Consider the following 18561-nt stretch of genomic DNA (forward strand, 5'->3'; position numbering starts at 1 on the left):
CAGAGGTTCTGTGCCGCCTCATCAAAGGACTGACGGTTCATTAAAAGAGAACCAGAACCCACTTTGCACCTTTATTACACATCATTCCACATGTTTACAATGATACCAACAACCCAGAAATGATCAGAACCGGTTCTGTTCCACTTGAGTTAAATGCTGGAACCTCTCTGCAGGCGGTTCTTCTCAACGGTTCCCAGGAGCTTAGTCACTAAAAGCAGAGAACATTTCTGACCCATTCATAACAGATAACAGCAGGTTCTTAAAATGGATCAGAACCACTTCAGGTTTCCAATAAAAGGTTCTGCAGCAGGCAGTGAACCTTTGACAGGTTCTAGCCTCAGATCCAGAGCCAGCCCTGCAACCCTGAGACGTTTGTCGGTTCCAACACACCTGGGTCGGACCTCTGCAGAACTTTGATGGCAGAACGAACCAGCCCTTTGGTTCTGGTATGAGATGCATCTCAGAGTTGCAGAAGAACTGGAGAACCCGGCTGCAGAAGCACGTTGGTTCCTGAAAAGATCCAGAATACGGGACTGTTAGTTCTGCAGAACCCCGAAAGAGGTTCTGTGGGAGCTGCATTAGAACACAAGGTTCTTGGGAGAAGTTCTCTTGAGATTACTGAGAGTTGTGTTCTGATATGGAACCCATGTTCATCATCCATGTCCATCAGTGGAAACAGAACCCATTTCTAGGTTCTAGAGGGAAGGACCAGCTCTAAGTGTTAGCATGTAGCGTTCTAAGCCGGTTCCCTGCAGGTGGGTTCCTTAAATAAAAACGTAACGTCAGAAGAGTTCTTATTTGGAGAGCATCTGTAGATCCTGGAAGAGCATCAGAAGATGTGGTTCTGAGCAGTGGTAGGAGAACCCAGCAGAACAGTTTGTGTTTGGTGTGGGTTCTGTAGGGGGACCGGCGTGGATCTAGAAGGGCATTCCTCCAGAGATCTGGCGGGCCACCTGTTCCTCTGGACTCTCCTCCTTGTTCTTCCTCTCCTGGTTCCAGTCCTTCAGGCCCTCCGGCAGCGTCGTGTCCTCGTCCTCGCCGCCGGTTCCCTCCACAAACTCTTCATACGTCGACTTCTCTGCAAACGGCCGCTTGCCCAACAGCTCCACCATGTCGTTCTTATCCAGAACCTCCTTCTCCAGCAGCCGCTGCGCCACCTGGAGGACAGAACAGGAACCGATGTTAGCGGTGTGAAGCAGAACCGGACCCGACCCAAACCTGTGTTCTAACGGTTCTTCCTTCAGACCCGGCTCAGTTTCTGTCCTGCAGAAGAACTGAAACGCTGCGGCGTCAGTTTTCTAAGATCCGGCTCAGTGAGAACAGAGAGAACAGCTGTGATACGCAGAAATAAACCACCACTGCTGTTCTCTCTCTGAGGTCAGGTTTTCTTCAGCTCTCCAGAGCTCCTTATCTGCCATTACCCCCCCCCCCCCATCTCTCCTGCTGTTTGCTTCGTTTTGTGTCTTTGTGCCATTTCTTCATAGCAACCGAAAGCTCTAAGGAAATGATGGATCTCATCAGCTGATCTCTCAACGTTATTGATCAAATCTTTTTACCAGGAAAGCAAAGGACCGGGGAGAGTGTCTGTCCAGACGGAACTTTTTTTGTGGGATACATCTTTGACCCGTGGCAGAAATGGTCCACGGTGTGCCTCTCAATGCTTTCTGTTGAGGACGTAGAAGATGTCTACTTATTCGGATTTACGATACCTGGATTCCTTCTTTTTGGTCTGGGAGGATATTTAATGTATCAGCACCTACAGAAGCTGCTGGCGGTCAACATGGCCCTGATCAGACTGCCGGCAGCAGTCAACCTGATCGCTATGGCGATGAATGAACAGAACTGGAGGCTGGATAAGCTGACTGCGGTGGTGGTACACAGAGGTGAGATGGGATAAAACCTGGAAGTGTGAACGTTAACTAGCCCATCGATTGAAGGAAAAGTTGGGTTCAGCTTGTTTCTCATAACAAATTCTGTTTTTTTTTCAAATCAGACTTCCCACTATCACATTCTCCGACCAGTCTCAATGTTTACCTTTCTGCATATATGTGTCTCGTAATTATTTGTGCTTCTCGTGCAATGAGGTTTTTGTCGGATGCTCCACATTATATGTGGAAACTGTGAAGTACCTGTCTTTTTTATCTTCCTCCACTCCCCCAATGTAAATCTTTCTTGAACAGATTCTCAAGGCCAGCGACCTGTGGACTCCATGTAAGGCGAGGTCTGAGGCAGTTTGGAGGAACGTACCTAACGGCTGCTATAGTGATGCTAGCGCTGCTATAGCACTGCTATAGTGATGCTAGCGCTGCTATAGCACTGCTATAGTGATGCTAGCGCTGCTATAGTGATGCTAGCGCTGCTATAGCAGTGCTATAGTGATGCTAGCGCTGCTATAGCACTGCTATAGTGATGCCAGCGCTGCTATAGCACTGCTATAGTGATGCTAGCGCTGCTATAGCACTGCTATAGTGATGCTAGCGCTGCTATAGTGATGCTAGCGCTGCTATAGCAGTGCTATAGTGATGCTAGCGCTGCTATAGCACTGCTATAGTGATGCCAGCGCTGCTATAGCACTGCTATAGTGATGCCAGCGCTGCTATAGCACTGCTATAGTGATGCTAGCGCTGCTATAGCACTGCTATAGTGATGCTAGCGCTGCTATAGCACTGCTATAGTGATGCCAGCGCTGCTATAGCAGTGCTATAGTGATGCTAGCGCTGCTATAGCAGTGCTATAGTGATGCTAGCGCTGCTATAGCACTGCTATAGTGATGCTAGCGCTGCTATAGCACTGCTATAGTGATGCTAGCACTGCTATAGTGATGCTAGCACTGCTATAGTGATGCTAGCGCTGCTATAGCAGTGCTATAGTGATGCTAGCGCTGCTATAGCACTGCTATAGTGATGCTAGCGCTGCTATAGCACTGCTATAGTGATGCTAGCACTGCTATAGTGATGCTAGCACTGCTATAGTGATGCTAGCGCTGCTATAGCAGTGCTATAGTGATGCTAGCGCTGCTATAGCACTGCTATAGTGATGCTAGCGCTGCTATAGCACTGCTATAGTGATGCTAGCGCTGCTATAACACTGCTATAGTGATGCTAGCGCTGCTATAACAGCTGCTATAGTGATGCTAGCACTGCTATAGCACTGCTATAGTGATGCTAGCGCTGCTATAGCACTGCTATAGTGATGCTAGCGCTGCTATAGCAGTGCTATAGTGATGCTAGCGCTGCTATAACACTGCTATAGTGATGCTAGCGCTGCTATAACAGCTGCTATAGTGATGCTAGCGCTGCTATAGCACTGCTATAGTAATGCTAGCACTGCTATAGCACTGCTATAGTGATGCTAGCACTGCTATAACAGCTGCTATAGTGATGCTAGCGCTGCTATAGCACTGCTATAGTGATGCTAGCACTGCTATAGCACTGCTATAGTGATGCTAGCGCTGCTATAGCACTGCTATAGCGATTGTAGAACCACACAAGTTTATATACTGAGAAATAACCTGGTTACATTTTATTAATAAGCTGACATTACTACATAAACACTTAAAGAACCAATATTAGGTCCCGTTAAGCACCGGTACCGGTACCGTATGGGTTCAGGTGTGAACGGCAGCCCTCCCTAATCAGCAGAACTGTTGGGAACACGCTGAGGAACCAGAACTTGAGCGGTACCTTCTCCACCTCGGCCTTCTTGTCACTCAGCAGCTGCTGGGTTCTCTGGTACGCCTCGCCGATCAGGACTCGGACCTCGGTGTCGATGAGCCGGGCCGTGGCCTCGCTGTACGGCTTCTCCAGAACCATCTCCCCCTGCCGGGGCAGGTCGAAGGAGACCTGACCCACTTTGGGGTTCATGCCAAACTGAACAATCTGCAGGAACACCCAGAGGGTCAGACGGAGCGGAACCACACCAGGAAGGTTCTGGGTGTGGTCGGGGTGACTGACCTGGGCGTAGGCGCTCTGCGTCACCTTCCTCAGGTCGTCCTGAGCTCCGGTGGTGATCCGGCCAAAGAAGATCTCCTCGGAGACCCGGCCGCCCAGAGTCATGCACATGCGGTCCAGCAGCTGCTCCTTGGTGTACAGGTACTGCTCCCTAGGCAGGTACTGGGCGTAGCCCAGCCCTTTGCCCCTGGGAATGATGGACACCTGCACAGGTAAGACTGGGTCAGCCTCATGACTGGCATCGACGTGGCAGCCAGTCCACACAGAACCTGTCAGACCTTCAGCAGCGGGTCGGCGTGCTCCAGGAACCAGCCGGCCACGGCGTGACCCGCCTCATGGTATGCCACCGTCTTCTTCTCCTCCGGCTGCAGAACCTGGGTCTTCTTCTCCAGGCCTTCATCACACAGAGAGAGGATCAGAACCACCTGGCCCACCTGGTTCTGACCCACTATTGGGTCTGACCCAATCAGGGCTGCATACTCCAAAGGACTCGGCCGGCTCCGTCGGCTCCGTCGTGGACCACAAAAACCCCCTGGCCCCCAGCCTCCACCGCCTGGCCCCGCCCTCACCTGCTAAGGTAAAACCACCAGGCGTCCTTACAGGTAAGGTTTCACCTCAGCAGGTAAGGAGATACACTCAGCAGCTGTGGAGGCTGAATGCTAACCCTGAAATGCTAGCCCTGAAATGCTAACCCTGAAATGCTAGCCCTGAAATGCTAGCCCTGAAATGCTAACCTTGAAATGCTAGCCCTGAAATGCTAACCCTGAAGTGCTAGCCCTGAAATGCTAGCCCTGAAATGCTAGCCCTGAAATGCTAACCCTGAAATGCTAGCCCTGAAATGCTAGCCCTGAAATGCTAACCTTGAAATGCTAGCCCTGAAATGCTAACCCTGAAGTGCTAGCCCTGAAATGCTAACCCTGAAGTGCTAGCCCTGAAATGCTAACCCTGAAATGCTAACCTTGAAATGCTAGCCCTGAAATGCTAACCCTGAAATGCTAACCTTGAAATGCTAGCCCTGCTGTCTCCTCAGTAAACAACTAAACACGGTTTTATTTGCCCTTCACATTTTCATCACGGCTCACAATATTTAGTTTAAATGTTGTTTTATCATCTTTATCATATTCTCATTCATTAATCAGCCAGATGTCTCATTTTACGCTGAAATATACCACTAAACTCAATTGACTGCAGACAAACACTATGTGTGATTTAGTAAAACATTTCTAACTTTTCTGTGTAGACAATTAAAACGATGACTGAATTATTTCTGTTAGCAGAAAGCCAGCGGCAGCCTGGAGGGCGTCCTCTCTGGCCACGACCAGGCCAGCATGTAAAAACAGAACCTTTAACCAGAACCACCATCAGGAGGTTCTGGTCAAAGGTTCTGTTCAGCCTGAACCTGCTGCTTCTGATCAGAACAGGACGTGGTTCTGACTCCATGGACGTGTTCAGACAGAACCAGAACCAGCACACAGGTCCAAGCAGAGCAAGGACTGGAAGCATCCTGGCTGGGCTGGCTCTGATGAGACCCGCTGGGCCGGTTCTGTTCTGGTGCCGCTCTCACCTCCGATCACTCTCTCGATGGCCTGCTCAAAGTGCTTCTGGTTGATGGAGTCAGACAGGTGGCGCGCCGCGATCAGAGCCGCCTCGTTACACACGTTGGCGATGTCGGCACCTGGCAGGAAGAACCCACGCGTCACACACACCTGTCACACCTGCTACCTGCCCGCCCCACCCATCGGGGTCACTACCTGAGAACCCGGGCGTCAGGGCGGCCATTTTCTTGGCCAGGGCGTCTTTGTCCAGGTCGGTGGCGAGCTTCAGGGGACGCAGGTGGACTTTAAAGATGGACGCCCGTCCTTTGATGTCAGGAGGACCTGCGAGGACAAAGGGCTCCGTCACACGCTCACCTGGCGCTCACCTGGCGCTCACCTGAGAGCGCGGCGGTCTCTCACCGATGTAGATCTGCCGGTCGAAGCGGCCGGGTCTGAGCAGAGCCGGGTCCAGGATGTCGGGCCTGTTGGTTCCGGCCAGGACGACCACGTTGGTGGCGGTGTTGAAGCCTGGAGGACAGACAGGTGTGAGCGGGCGCCGGCAGGTGCAGGCGGGGGCGAGCGGAGGACTACGCACCGTCCATCTCCACCAGCAGCTGGTTCAGCGTGTTCTCCTGCTCGCTCTGACCGCCGAAGTTACCGCGGCCGCGCTTCCGGCCCACGGCGTCGATCTCGTCTATGAAGAGGATGCAGGGGGCGTTCTTCCTGGCCATGACGAACAGATCCCGCACCTGAGGGGGGACGCACATCAGCGGGGCGCTCTGCAGCCCCCCCCCCACCCCCCCTCTGCAGCCCCCCCACCCCCCGGCCGTCCTCCGCAAACCCCCCCACCCCCACCCGTCCTCTGCAGCCACCCCCCGGCCGTCCTCCGCAGCCCCCCCCACCCCCCCTCTGCAGCCCCCCCCACCCCCCCTCTGCAGCCCCCCCACCCCCTGGCCGTCCTCCGCAGCCCCCCCCACCTCCCCCTCTGCAGCCCCCCCCCCACCCCCCGGCCGTCCTCTGCAGCCCCCCCCCCCACCCCGGCCGTCCTCCGCAGCCCCCCCCCCCCCCCCGTCCTCTGCAGCCCCCCCCACCCCCCGGCAGCCCCCCCCACCCCCCGGCCGTCCTCCGCAGCCCCCCCCCCCCCCCTCCGCAGCCCCCCCGACCCCCCGGCCGTCCTCCGCAGCCCCCCCCCCACCCCCCCGTCCTCTGCAGCCCCCCCACCCCCACCCACCGGCCGTCCTCCGTAGCCCCCCCCCCCCCCCCCCCCCCCACCCGTCCTCTGCAGCCCCCCCCACCCCCGCCCGTCCTCTGCAGCCCCCCCACCCCCCACCCCTCCTCCGCAGTCCCTCCGTCCTCTGCTCACCCTGGCGGGGCCCACGCCCACAAACATCTCCAGGAACTCGGAGCCGTTGACGGTGATGAAGGGCACGTCGGCCTCGCCCGCCGTCGCCTTGGCCAGGAGCGTCTTACCGGTCCCTGGGGGCCCCGTCAGGATGGCGCCCTGCAGAGAGAGAAGACCCCTGAGTACCAGCCGCTCCCCCCCTCCCCCCAGCCATGAGGGACCTCACCTTGGGGATCTTGGCCCCCAGGTCCTGGTACTGCTTGGGGTTCTTCAGGAAGTTGACGAACTCCATGATCTCCAGCTTGGCCTCCTCGCATCCGGCCACGTCTTTGAACTTGACGTCGATCTCGTCCTTCAGGATTTTGGCCGTGGTCTCGCTGACGCTGAAGAGCCCCCCCATGCCCCGGCCGGGGCGGCCGCCCCCCGCCGCGCCGCGCCGCAGCATGAAGAGCAGGAAGCCGATGATGAGCACAGTGGGGAGCATGCTGAGCAGGAAGGTTCTGCGGAGGAGAGGCCAGCGTCAGAGGAGGTGGACCCGGCCGTCAGAGGGGGGGGCGGCCAGAGCCATAGAGATAAAGAGTCGCGACACTCCCATTGGACTCCGTTGTACGCTGTTTGCCGCCTACTTCCGGGGTTTGCAGCCTCACGTAGTTCCAAAAAGCCATTCTATGGCGTTGGACATCATTCACTTCCATTGCTGACTGTCGAGTAACTTCTGAGGTAAGTTGATTAAATAGCTACCTGTTTTAAATTGTCAACTGTCTATATTGTATCATAGGCCATTTATGATGCTTATACTGATCTTTTGTTGTATTTACACAGCGTAATTATATATATATTTTTTATCTTGGTAGACGACCGATTGCCTGCTAGTTTGTTAGCTTGACTTCGCCCTCTGTAAAGGTAGCACTAACGTTATATCCAGGGGTAAACTGATTAAATAGCTACCTATTTTGAACTGTCAACTCTGTATATTATATAAATAGGCCCTTTATGCTTATATTTATTTGTATGTGCACGGTGTAAGTCTGATGTATGCAAGAGAAAGTATTTTTCTAGGCAGTCCTGAATATTTGTGCCCCTGTCTCAACAGATCTTGCTGGACCAGCAGTATCGTTGTTGTGGCCATCACAGGTTTCAGTAGAAACTACTTTTTAAATGTATTAATCACTTATAATATTCCTCCCTGTTCCTTCACTTTGTTCTTGTTTTTCCAGTTAGATACACACACATCTTGTTGTCTCACTCAGTATTTTTTATTAAACAATATTTGAATCATTCATCCAAGCTTAATGAGTTGTTATTCTTTAATATATTTATTCTTTAATATATTTGATTCTTTGTGCATGGCTTAGTATTAAAATTATCATTGTTGTGTGGCCAACTTGTGCCTCATCAGAAAAAGTGGGTGTAAATGCTGAATGGACTATTCTTTCTCAAAAAAGCAAAAAGCAACAACGGAGTCCAATGGGAGTGTTGCCTGTCACTGTTCTCTATCACTCTCTCTGCAGCTAACCTTACTCTGTGTGTTAATCCAGAGACGTAGAGAAAAATCTTAATAGCTCTGCACTTACCTATAGACCCAAACATATAAGCATAATGCTTTTGATTATATGTGAATGGCTTAATCTTAAAATTATATTCTTAGTCTTAACATGATCATGTTTCACGTTGTGGTCTGGGGGTGACCACTTTTCAGAAGAGAGCTAGCTGCTAGGCGAATGCTGAATGGACCACGACAGACCTAACGCTACCACGAAGGTAAGCTAATGGCTGAATGGGAATTTAAAAGCAAAATCACGGTAATCAATAATACAGCCCAGTCGCCATAAAATGAAAATCATGAGACATCTGTCATCACATGAATGATATGGAAAAGAAAAGTTAAGTTAGAGCCGTTCTAGCCTGTTCTCCTGTTCATACGAACATTAACATAAGCTTTTCCCTCCAAAAATGTAAAACGTATCTAAGACGTATCTAAGTAATATAGCCTACAGCTTTTTGTTGTCACCCTGCCTCTCAAAATGGAAAAATGACATTAACAAATATGTAATCATGCAACAACAGCTGAAAAAGTAGTAGGGTGTATGTTTATATATGTATTAACCGTTAAATAACGCAATCGCTGCTGTCTGTCCCATAGAAGAACATGACAGCCAGCGTATGTTTTGGAACTATAGCGGTCTACAGGAACCACGTGACTGCCCTGGCGCTGACATCAGACAGTGTCGCAACTCTTTCTCTCTCTACGGCGGCGCCCCGGCGGTTGTGGCGCCCCGGCGGCGGCCCGGCCGTAGCGGTTGTGGCGCTCTACGGCGGCGGCCCCTACCAGAGACAGCTGACTCACCCGTCGCTCTCGGTGGCGTAGACCACCGGCGTGCGGTTTTCCGTCTCGATGCCCAGCTCGCCCTGAGCCGTCTCCAGGTTCCTCTCGAAGGTGTCGACACTGCCGATGTTGAACCAGACGTACTGCAGGAGGAGACACAGGTGAGTGAGGCGGCGCCGCAGCTACCTGACACCTGAGCGCACCTACGCACCCCGTCCAACGGCGTCTTCCCCGGCGAGAACACCACCTTCACGTAGCGCTTATTGACGACCTCCAACCGCTCCACCTGACGGAGAAACCGCCCATCACACACCTGGAGTCATGCTGGAGACCAAGGTGGAAGCCAGGTGTGTGCCTCACCACTCCCTTGGACAGGTAGTTGTTGACAAAGTCCTTCCAGGTGACCTCCCGCCCTCCGTCCCGCAGTAAGTAGTAGGTGATGGCGGTCCAGAAGGCCCCGGTGCTCAGGAGGAACATGCGGAAATCCTTATCGTCCCACGGAACGTCGCCCTGAAAGGAGCAGCAGCTGAGATTCACCACACCTGGGCAGGTGAGCTGAGATTCACCACACCTGGGCAGGTGACTGCAGCAGCAGCTGAGATTCACCACACCTGGGCAGGTGAGCTGAGATTCACCACACCTGGGCAGGTGACAGCAGCAGCAGCAGCTGAGATTCACCACACCTGGGCAGGTGACAGCAGCAGCAGCAGCTGAGATTCACCACACCTGGGCAGGTGACAGCAGCAGCAGCAGCTGAGATTCACCACACCTGGGCAGGTGACAGCAGCAGCAGCTGAGATTCACCACACCTGGGCAGGTGAGCTGAGATTCACCACACCTGGGCAGGTGAGCTGAGATTCACCACACCTGGGCAGGTGACAGCAGCAGCAGCAGGTGACTGACCTTCAGCAGGCGGCTGTGCCAGTGCGACTCGTCTTTGCGACCTCCTCGTTTGCCTCCTCCTCCTCCTGGTCCTCCTCCTCCTGGTCCTCCTCCTCCTGGTCCTCCTCCTCCTGGTCCTCCTCCTCCTGGTCCTCCTCCTGGTCCTCCTCCTCCTGGTCCTCCTCCTCCTGGTCCTCCTCCTGACTTCCCAGAGGGTTTCTGAGCGTTGGCAGGTTTGGACTCTGAAACGGACCAGAACCGTCAGTGTTCTGTGTGACCCGGCCGGTCTGAGCGTGCTCAGTGGGGAATGGATCCCACAGAGGAGCTCAACAGGAACCAATCCCAGCACTTCTTTTCTCTCCTGAACACTTTTTATTGGTGCAGTTCTTGGTACCTGGTTCTGAACACCTGTGACTCCGCCCACAGCAGGAATCACAGGCTCTAGCTCTTTGGGACTGACTGAGTCAGAACCAGAACAGTTTGGGAGGTCCATTTATCCCTGGCAGGTTCTGATGTGGAGGAGGCAGCGTAGAGCTCAGACTGAAAACAACTGGTCCTCTGTCTCCCACTGAGCATGCTCAGACTCACCTGTGCGCTCTGATGATGTCAGCAGGTTTACCTTTAGCTGCAGCTTCTGCTTCAGAGGCTGCTGGAGGTTTCTGGCTGTCTGGAAAATATTTCTCAAACCCTAAGGAGAGAAAAAACACACGTTAGTCTCCATGGAGACCACACCCATTCGTCTCCATGGTAACCGTGCGTGGACCTCATTGGTCACTGTGCGCCTTGCTGCGTGAAGACGTTTTTGCTCAGAGCGGGAACAGTTCATCTGAACGACTGCTTCCAGTCAGGTAATGAGTAGGGCTGAACGATTTAGGAAAATAATCTAATTGCGATTTTTTTTCTTAATATTGCGATTTAATGCAATTTTTTTTCCAGTTTAATTTATCATGTCTTTTTAAACATATACAAACAACAAATCATTTTGTTTCCTCGCCATGCGGATTAGTTGCTGAAAGACCCACAGCATCTAAACTCAGAGCAGAAATTATTGCGTTCTGCCTACAATATATTTCAACCAAAATTGCAATTTTGACTTTTCTCTGCATTAACCACAAGCAACAAAAATGGCCTCTAAATAAAGATGTTTGTAAACAAGGACTATTTAAAACAAGAACTTTTAATGTTTCTATTAATCAGAATATTCTTCAAGAGAACAGCTTTTAGTTGATTTGGACATCAACCTTGTTGAACATAAAGTGCAACCAACAAGCAAGTCTATGTATTAAACTGATTGACCAGAACTTAATGCTATGTATGATTATATAAACTCTAAAACAAGTAATAGTATTAGATTATCTCACTGCTGCAGCTGTCTTCCCTTCCATGTGGAGGCAAACCCACTTTAAACATTTTACCAACACCTAATGGACGCGTCTAATTCCCTAATTGTTACATAGCCAAAAAATTGCAGACTCTGCGATTTGGAAATTGCGTTTTTTTAAATCACGATTATATTTAAAATGCGATTAATTGTTCAGCCCTAGTAATGAGGTAATAAAGTAATGAGGTAATAATGTAGTGAGGTAGTGAGGTCATGAAGCAGTCACAGAACCCCGCCCAGTGTTCTCAGTACAGCTCAGACAGACCCACCTGTCCAGGTAAGCAGGAAGTCCATTACAGAACCAAATAAGAGCAGAACAGCTGTTGTTTGGTTCTTTCAGCTCACACCTGACAGGTAACTTGGAGGCTGGACTGAACCAGAACCAGAACCAGCTAATCACTCACCCCGCGGTGGTTTGGAGCTCAGCCTCCTGTAGGCTCCCAGCAGGTCGCTCAGCAGGTCTGGCCCATTCTCCACCTGGCCCGGACTGCCGGCAGACATCACCTTAGAGGAGAACCAACAGACGGAGTGAGGCAGGTACCTGCAACCTGGTGTAAAGCAGTTCTGGACAGGCTCCATGTTGCTGATCCGTTTGAATCATGAACACTGAGATCTCCGTGTTACATGTGGGCTCAGAGCGCTAGAACCATTCTGGACTAACGGGAGGTTCTGGACACGCATCCAGGTACCTCTGCTGGGGAAACTGTCTCCCCCCGTCCTGTTAACACTTATCATCACATGACAATTACGTAGCAATGTCGCCATCAGTAAACCGGCTGTTGACGTCACATGGCTCAGGCGAAAACAGAGGAAACCTGTCTTACGTCACAGTCCTGAACAGGTGAGCCACCAGCACTTCCTGCCAGAGGCTTCGCGTGCTGTCTAGCGGCTCCCCGAACCAAAGCGGTACGGACCGGGTCAAGGTGAGTCTGTCGTCCTGCCCACCACCTACCGTCCTTGCTGGAGCTCCGGCGGGCCGCCGCAGCAACCGGACCAGGCGCCCACAGCCGGCAGACAGCCGGAAGTACCGGTGAGCCATTTGACGGAGGCTGCAGCAGAAGTTAAATGCGGAGCGAATCCGAACCAAACGTTCCGTAATCATGCAGCGCTCCCGACATCTTGCTCCACTTCTTCTTCTTGGGTTTGTGTCAGATCACTGCTCCCCCTGCAGGCCGCAAGGGAAACTGTAGGAGAAAATCCCAAAGGAAGTTAGAAAAGCAGCTTCCGCCCTGACAGCCGCCATGTTGGTCAGGACAACCTGCGCCGTCCTCATTGACTTATAAGCTCAAGTTTAAAACCACCCCTCTAATATGGTACCCTATGCAGAAGACAGCGCAGGCCGTGAAAATAATAATAATAATGATAATAATAAAAATAAAAATGATGATGATAATAATAATGATAATAAAAATCAAAATGATGATAATAATAACAATAAACACGATAACAACAATAATTATGATGATGATAATTGTTGTTATTATTATTATTATTATTATTATAATATGGCTGTTTTCCTCCGTCCAGGCTGAGGAAGCTCATCGGCTCTAGAGTCTAGCAGGGCTGGGGCAGCTTTCTTTCTACAGTCCGCTTTATTCCCTCTTCTATGCGTGATCGGTTTTTATTAAAGCACCATTTCCAGAAATAATAAATAAATAATCCCTCAGGTTTCGGCCGCCGTGGGGCGCTGTGGCTCTTCCCGTGGGTGCGTGTCGGGGACACCGTGATGGAGTCTGCGGGCTGTGTGGAGGAATGATCCGGCTGACTGACAACTGTTTCCCGGCTGAACTGGGGCTGTCAGTGGTCTCCGGTGATTCAGAGTGGAGCAACCGCCGGTACTGAGCTATGAGGTAACATGTCCGCCACTGGCAGGTTATGACCGGGGTTAAAATCCCGGAGAGCAGCCCGCTGGTCCGGTGACAGAGAGGGGAAGGACAGCTGGAGCTGGCGGGGCTAACAGAGCTAAACAGCGGCTAGCGGTCCGAGGTATTGAGCCTGCAGGCTAGCTTAGCATGTAGCCTGAGCTAGCCTCCAGTTAGCCTCTGTTAGCTGCAGCGTTCGGCTCTGGTGGGACTCGGTCATACGTTTTATTAATATTGTTACGATGATAATTTGGTTACAGACGCTTTAATCAGGGCGGTTGGAGCTAAGTGGGCCCAGAGGAAGCTGCTGTCCGTACAAGGCCAGCCTGTTTGCTCTCAGCTAGCATGTAGCTTCCATTTAGCCTCTGCTAGCCTGAACTAGCCTCTGCTAGCCGCAGCGTTTGGCTCTGACAGGATAGACGCGGTCCGGATGGGCCGGTGGTTCTGTGGATGTTCTGCTCAGATGATCTGGAGGACTAGTTCTCAAACCGGAGCTAATTTCTATTTAACCCTGCCCAGGAGAACCGCAGGGGGTCAAGGAGCCAACATCTGACGCCCAGCTAGGGCCAAACATCTGTAGGGGTCACACTAGTTGGTTTGCTCATACATGCTGTGAGTGCAGCTAACAGCAGCAGATGTATGTGGTCAGGTGTGCATGCTGCACCTGAGTGACGTCATAATGAATGAAGGACACAGAAAGCCAATGTGGATACCTGTGCTTACCTCACGTCTGCCAAGAGGCCATTGGCTGAATCCACAGTCCTGTCAGAGAGCTGCTAGCTTAGCCTGAACACTCCCCAGGAGTCTGAGAGTGAGTCACATGCTGCTGAGGGAGACGTTCATCTGAGTGAGGAGGTGTGACCCCGTTGCTAGGAGGTGTGACCCCGTTGCTAGGAGGTGTGACCCCGTTGCTAGGAGGTGTTGTGACCCCGTTGTTAGGAGGTGTTGTGACCCCGTTGTTAGGAGGTGTTGTGACCCCGTTGTTAGGTGTGGTGACCCCGTTGTTAGGAGGTGTGACCCCCGTTGTTAGGAGGTGTGACCCCGTTGTTAGGTGGTATGGTGACCCCGTTGTTAGGAGGTGTTGTGACCCCGTTGTTAGGAGGTGTGACCCCGTTGTTAGCTGGTGCGACCCCGTTGTTACGTGGTGCGGTGACCCCGTTGTTAGGCGGTGTGGTGACCCCGTTGTTAGGTGGTGTGGTGACCCCGTTGTTAGGAGGTGTGACCCCCGTTGTTAGGTGGTGTGGTGACCCCGTTGTTAGGAGGTGTTGTGACCCCGTTGTTAGGTGTTGTGACCCCGTTGTTAGGTGTTGTGACCCCGTTGTTAGGTGTTGTGACCCCGTTGTTAGGTGGTGTGGTGACCCCGTTGTTAGGAGGTGTTGTGACCCCGTTGTTAGGTGTTGTGACCCCGTTGTTAGGTGTTGTGACCCCGTTGTTAGGTGTTGTGACCCCGTTGTTTGGAGGTGTGACCCCGTTGTTAGGTGGTGTGGTGACCCCGTTGTTAGGAGGTGTTGTGACCCCGTTGTTAGGTGTTGTGACCCCGTTGTTAGGTGTTGTGACCCCGTTGTTAGGTGTTGTGACCCCGTTGTTAGGTGTTGTGACCCCGTTGTTAGGTGTTGTGACCCCGTTGTTAGGAGGTGTTGTGACCCCGTTGTTAGGTGGTATGGTGACCCCCGTTGTTAGGTGGTATGGTGACCCCGTTGTTTGGAGGTGTGACCCCGTTGTTTGGAGGTGTGACCCCGTTGTTAGGAGGTGTTGTGACCCCGTTGTTAGGTGTTGTGACCCCGTTGTTAGGAGGTGTTGTGACCCCGTTGTTAGGTGTTGTGACCCCGTTGTTAGGAGGTGTGACCCCGTTGTTAGGAGGTGTTGTGACCCTGTTGTTAGGAGGTGTGACCCCGTTGTTAGGTGGTGCGGTGACCCCGTTGTTAGGTGGTGTGGTGACCCCGTTGTTAGGTGGTGCGGTGACCCCGTTGTTAGGTTGTGCGGTGACCCCGTTGTTAGGAGGTGTGACCCCGTTGTTAGGTGGTGTGGTGACCCCGTTGTTAGGAGGTGTGACCCCCGTTGTTAGGTGGTGTGGTGACCCCGTTGTTAGGAGGTGTGACCCCGTTGTTAGGTGGTGCGGTGACCCCGTTGTTAGGTGGTGTGGTGACCCCGTTGTTAGGAGGTGTGACCCCGTTGTTAGGAGGTGTGACCCCGTTATTAGGAGGTGTGACCCCCGTTGTTAGGTGGTGTGGTGACCCCCGTTGTTAGGTGGTGTGGTGACCCCGTTGTTAGGTGGTGCGGTGACCCCGTTGTTAGGTGGTGCGGTGACCCCGTTGTTAGGAGGTGTGACCCCGTTGTTAGGCGGTGTGGTGACCCCGTTGTTAGGTGTGACCCCGTTGTTAGGTGGTGTGGTGACCCCGTTGTTAGGAGGTGTGACCCCGTTGTTAGGAGGTGTGACCCCGTTGTTAGGAGGTGTGACCCCGTTGTTAGGTGTGACCCCGTTGTTAGGAGGTGTGACCCCGTTGTTTGGAGGTGTGGTGACCCCGTTGTTAAGAGATGTGGTGACCCCGTTGTTAGGAGGTGTGACCCCGTTGTTAGAATGTGTTACCCCGTTGTTAGGTGATGAGTTGTCGGCCAGAACTTTGGGGGGGGGGGGGGCGACGGTGAAGTCGACCTGCTTCTCGCTTCAAAGTATCCATGTATTTTTGCCTGTTTTTTCCCTGCCATTCACTATATGCACGCGAAAAAGCCAAACTCACGCTACCGCCTCGCGGTTCTGGCATGGTTCTGATGCAGTTCTGACGAGGTTCTTGCATGGTCCCGATAAGAACATCTCCGGTCCAGACACTGATCAGCATCGCTGCATGATTCTCTTAGCTCTTAGCAGTAATTATTTTATGGGATTCTTCATAAATAAAATTGATTCCATTAAAAATAAAACAATTGGCATCCTCCCAAACATGATTACCTCGTCCTCAGTAAGTGAGGCAGCATTGGAGGAATCTTTAGAACCTGCGCAGTGTCTGAACTGTTTAGAAGCAGTAGAGCTTTCTGAGCTATCTAAAATTTTAGCTTCATCTAAACCTTCTACCTGTATGTTAGACCCAATCCCAACCAAGTTGTTTAAGGAGGTATTTCCTCTGATCAGTGGTCCTATTTTAGACATGATTAATCTATCCTTGGTAAATGGATATGTACCACAGGCTTTGAAAGTAGCTGTTATTAAACCTTTACTTAAGAAACCTTCTCTTGATCAAGATGAGTTAGTAAATTACAGACCTATATCTAATCTTCTTTTCTTATCTAAAATTCTTGATAAAGTAGTTGCTAATCAACTTTGTGAACATTTACAAAGTAATGACCTACTTGAGGAGTTTCAGTCAGGCTTCAGAGCTCATCATAGCTCTGAAGCAGCTCTGGTGAAGGTCACTAATGATAAACAGAGCGAGCTGATTGGGTGATCCTGCACCTGAACAGTGGAGGAAATGGGCAGAAACTTCTTTAACAATCAGACAAATATTATTATGCAGATGAGAAACTTTATAAGGGGGGGGGTTAGGAAGTTCGTCCTGCGATTGCCGGGTCGATGCCCCGCTCTGACCATCTCTGTCGTCGTGTCCTTGGGCAAGACACCTGTGTCAGTCTGGCCCAGGTGTGGCTAACGCAGCTCACCACCGTCAGGGTGTGGATGACTGCAGCATGAGGCGCTTTGGGGTCGTCAGACTAGTTAAAGCGCTGCAGACATTTACCGTTTACCGTCTCCATAGAGGAACATGAGATAGTGTCAGCGCCCCGACGCGTTAAATAAATAATGTTTGATATCCATGGATAAAAAGTGGAGAAATCTACAAAAAATTCTATCTATAAAAGAGGTGAGAGATTAATTTTCAGTATTTTAATTTAGTATGATCATGTAGAATTGTGCTTGCTCCTCACCAGGCTGGAGCGTAAAAAAAGACGCGTTGATCTGCAGCAGCAGGCTTTAAACTGTATTTAAGCTGCGATCCAGGAACCAATTTACCTGTGAACCCTCTGGACAGGTGTGCTGCTGTTCGGAGATAATACACCAGACTGCATCGTTTATATCGAGTCGGTCTATACATTGTATTCCAGGTTATTTTTCAGCTGTTTCTCATGTTAAGCTGTTTTTTTAAAAGCTGGCAGTGGGACATCTGGGATAAAGAGATGCCTTTTCAATTATATTGAGATAAATATGGTATATCGGCATTCAGCCTAAACATATCTAGATATTATTTTGGTCTGTATCGCGCCGCCCTTCTGGCAAGTGAACATAACATTAAAGAAATGTAAATAATGAGGAGGACCTAAATGAGTCGCCTTTAAACCCTGTGAAGCTGCGCGACAATAAGTTTAGTTTAGTTTGTTTCGATCATCGTTTCTTCATCTAACCCTAACGGCTCTCCTTTGATCCCAGGAGCATTTCTGGTCATTTTCTTAGAATATCCACCAATCACAGCTCTGAAAGGACAGCGTCACTCCTGGCCCCGTTCTTCATACTACGCTAACTCAGTTAGCTGGATCTGATTGTTGACGGTTTGGCATGATCTTGGATCGTTTGGTTCTTAGAAACTCATCCTGGACTTGTTGTCATAGCAACATGTGCTCCAGCTTAAACCTGCTCGCTAACAGGCTTATTTCATGTAAACAGGATTAGATCGCAGCTTTAGAAGCGGAGGAGATAGGGAAGTCTGTTGTAGCCATGTCCATTTTTACGACAGCAAAGTGTTGCGGAAGGAGCAAGAATAATTTCAGAGTTTTATGAATTAATCGCGTATTGCGCAATAGACAGGATCCTTTAGCGCAGCGCGACAGTGTAATTGTAGAGAGATTTTTCTTGGTGGCTGTTATAAACAGACAAACACATCATTAAAAGAGGAAAAAGTGATGTTAGAGCCATAAATAGAAAATATTTAAGTTATTTGTATGATGGTTTGCTTTTTATTTTTATCATATTCAGTAAGAAGATTTGTTCAGGCCATTTTATTGTGAAGTTTAGTTTTACTTTGAAAGGCTTGCTTCCTGTTCAGCCTTATATTGTATTAGAAAAAACTATGGATGGATTATCTAGACACGGAGCAATACAGTTTTACCGTGTAAACTGTGGTTTACTTGGAAAAGGAAAAACTTAATTTATTTATGGATAAAGAATTTTTGTTGTTAAAATTCCCAGTTTGCACGCATCCTTTACTTCCAGTGTCTAAGGAATGACACTGAAATTTGGATCTCTTGACATAACAAGTGCCTTTTTAAAATAAAGTATAATAATTAAAGGCTACCATTTTG

General features: G+C 50.7%; 3 protein-coding genes and 1 long non-coding RNA gene across 10 annotated transcripts in view; 2 read left to right on the forward strand and 2 right to left on the reverse strand.

Moving 5' to 3' along the window:
* Nucleotides 1–57: 57 nt before the first annotated feature.
* Nucleotides 58–12578, reverse strand: afg3l2 (AFG3-like AAA ATPase 2). Of its 7 annotated transcripts, none has more exons than XM_036132941.1 (18): nucleotides 12369–12578; nucleotides 11821–11920; nucleotides 10655–10723; nucleotides 10224–10277; nucleotides 10057–10118; nucleotides 9514–9663; nucleotides 9365–9439; nucleotides 9175–9296; nucleotides 7054–7327; nucleotides 6849–6986; nucleotides 6081–6234; nucleotides 5906–6013; nucleotides 5702–5827; nucleotides 5515–5625; nucleotides 4229–4344; nucleotides 3954–4154; nucleotides 3684–3878; nucleotides 58–1157 (listed from the first exon to the last, which is right to left on the reverse strand). In XM_036132941.1, the coding sequence occupies exons 1-18, from the start codon at nucleotides 12516–12518 to the stop codon at nucleotides 918–920; spliced, it is 2445 nt and encodes an 814-aa protein (XP_035988834.1). In that variant the 5' UTR covers nucleotides 12519–12578; the 3' UTR covers nucleotides 58–917. The 7 variants fall into 7 exon arrangements, with proteins under 7 accessions (XP_035988834.1, XP_035988831.1, XP_035988829.1 ...); XM_036132938.1 differs by having other exon boundaries at nucleotides 10057–10133; XM_036132936.1 differs by having other exon boundaries at nucleotides 10057–10148.
* LOC118561120 lies at nucleotides 5050–5508 on the reverse strand. Its single transcript, XR_004929778.1, has 2 exons — nucleotides 5350–5508; nucleotides 5050–5293 (listed from the first exon to the last, which is right to left on the reverse strand). It is a non-coding gene; the product is annotated as an uncharacterized LOC118561120 (long non-coding RNA).
* Nucleotides 12579–13096: 518 nt separating the features above from the next.
* fastk (Fas-activated serine/threonine kinase) overlaps nucleotides 13097–18561 on the forward strand; it is a 12364-nt gene continuing 6899 nt past the window's right edge. Inside the window, exon 1 of the mRNA XM_036132933.1 lies at nucleotides 13097–13266. The gene's annotated coding sequence lies outside the window, so the exon portion shown is untranslated. The remainder of the gene's footprint in view (nucleotides 13267–18561) is intronic.
* Nucleotides 13273–16204, forward strand: LOC118561105. Its single transcript, XM_036132990.1, has 5 exons — nucleotides 13273–14467; nucleotides 14514–15162; nucleotides 15280–15324; nucleotides 15371–15460; nucleotides 15748–16204. Exons 1-5 carry the CDS (start codon nucleotides 14335–14337, stop codon nucleotides 15878–15880), a joined length of 1050 nt encoding a protein of 349 aa, XP_035988883.1. The 5' UTR covers nucleotides 13273–14334; the 3' UTR covers nucleotides 15881–16204.

Source organism: Fundulus heteroclitus, unplaced genomic scaffold (assembly GCF_011125445.2).
Source record: "Fundulus heteroclitus isolate FHET01 unplaced genomic scaffold, MU-UCD_Fhet_4.1 scaffold_56, whole genome shotgun sequence".
Lineage (NCBI taxonomy): Eukaryota > Metazoa > Chordata > Actinopteri > Cyprinodontiformes > Fundulidae > Fundulus > Fundulus heteroclitus.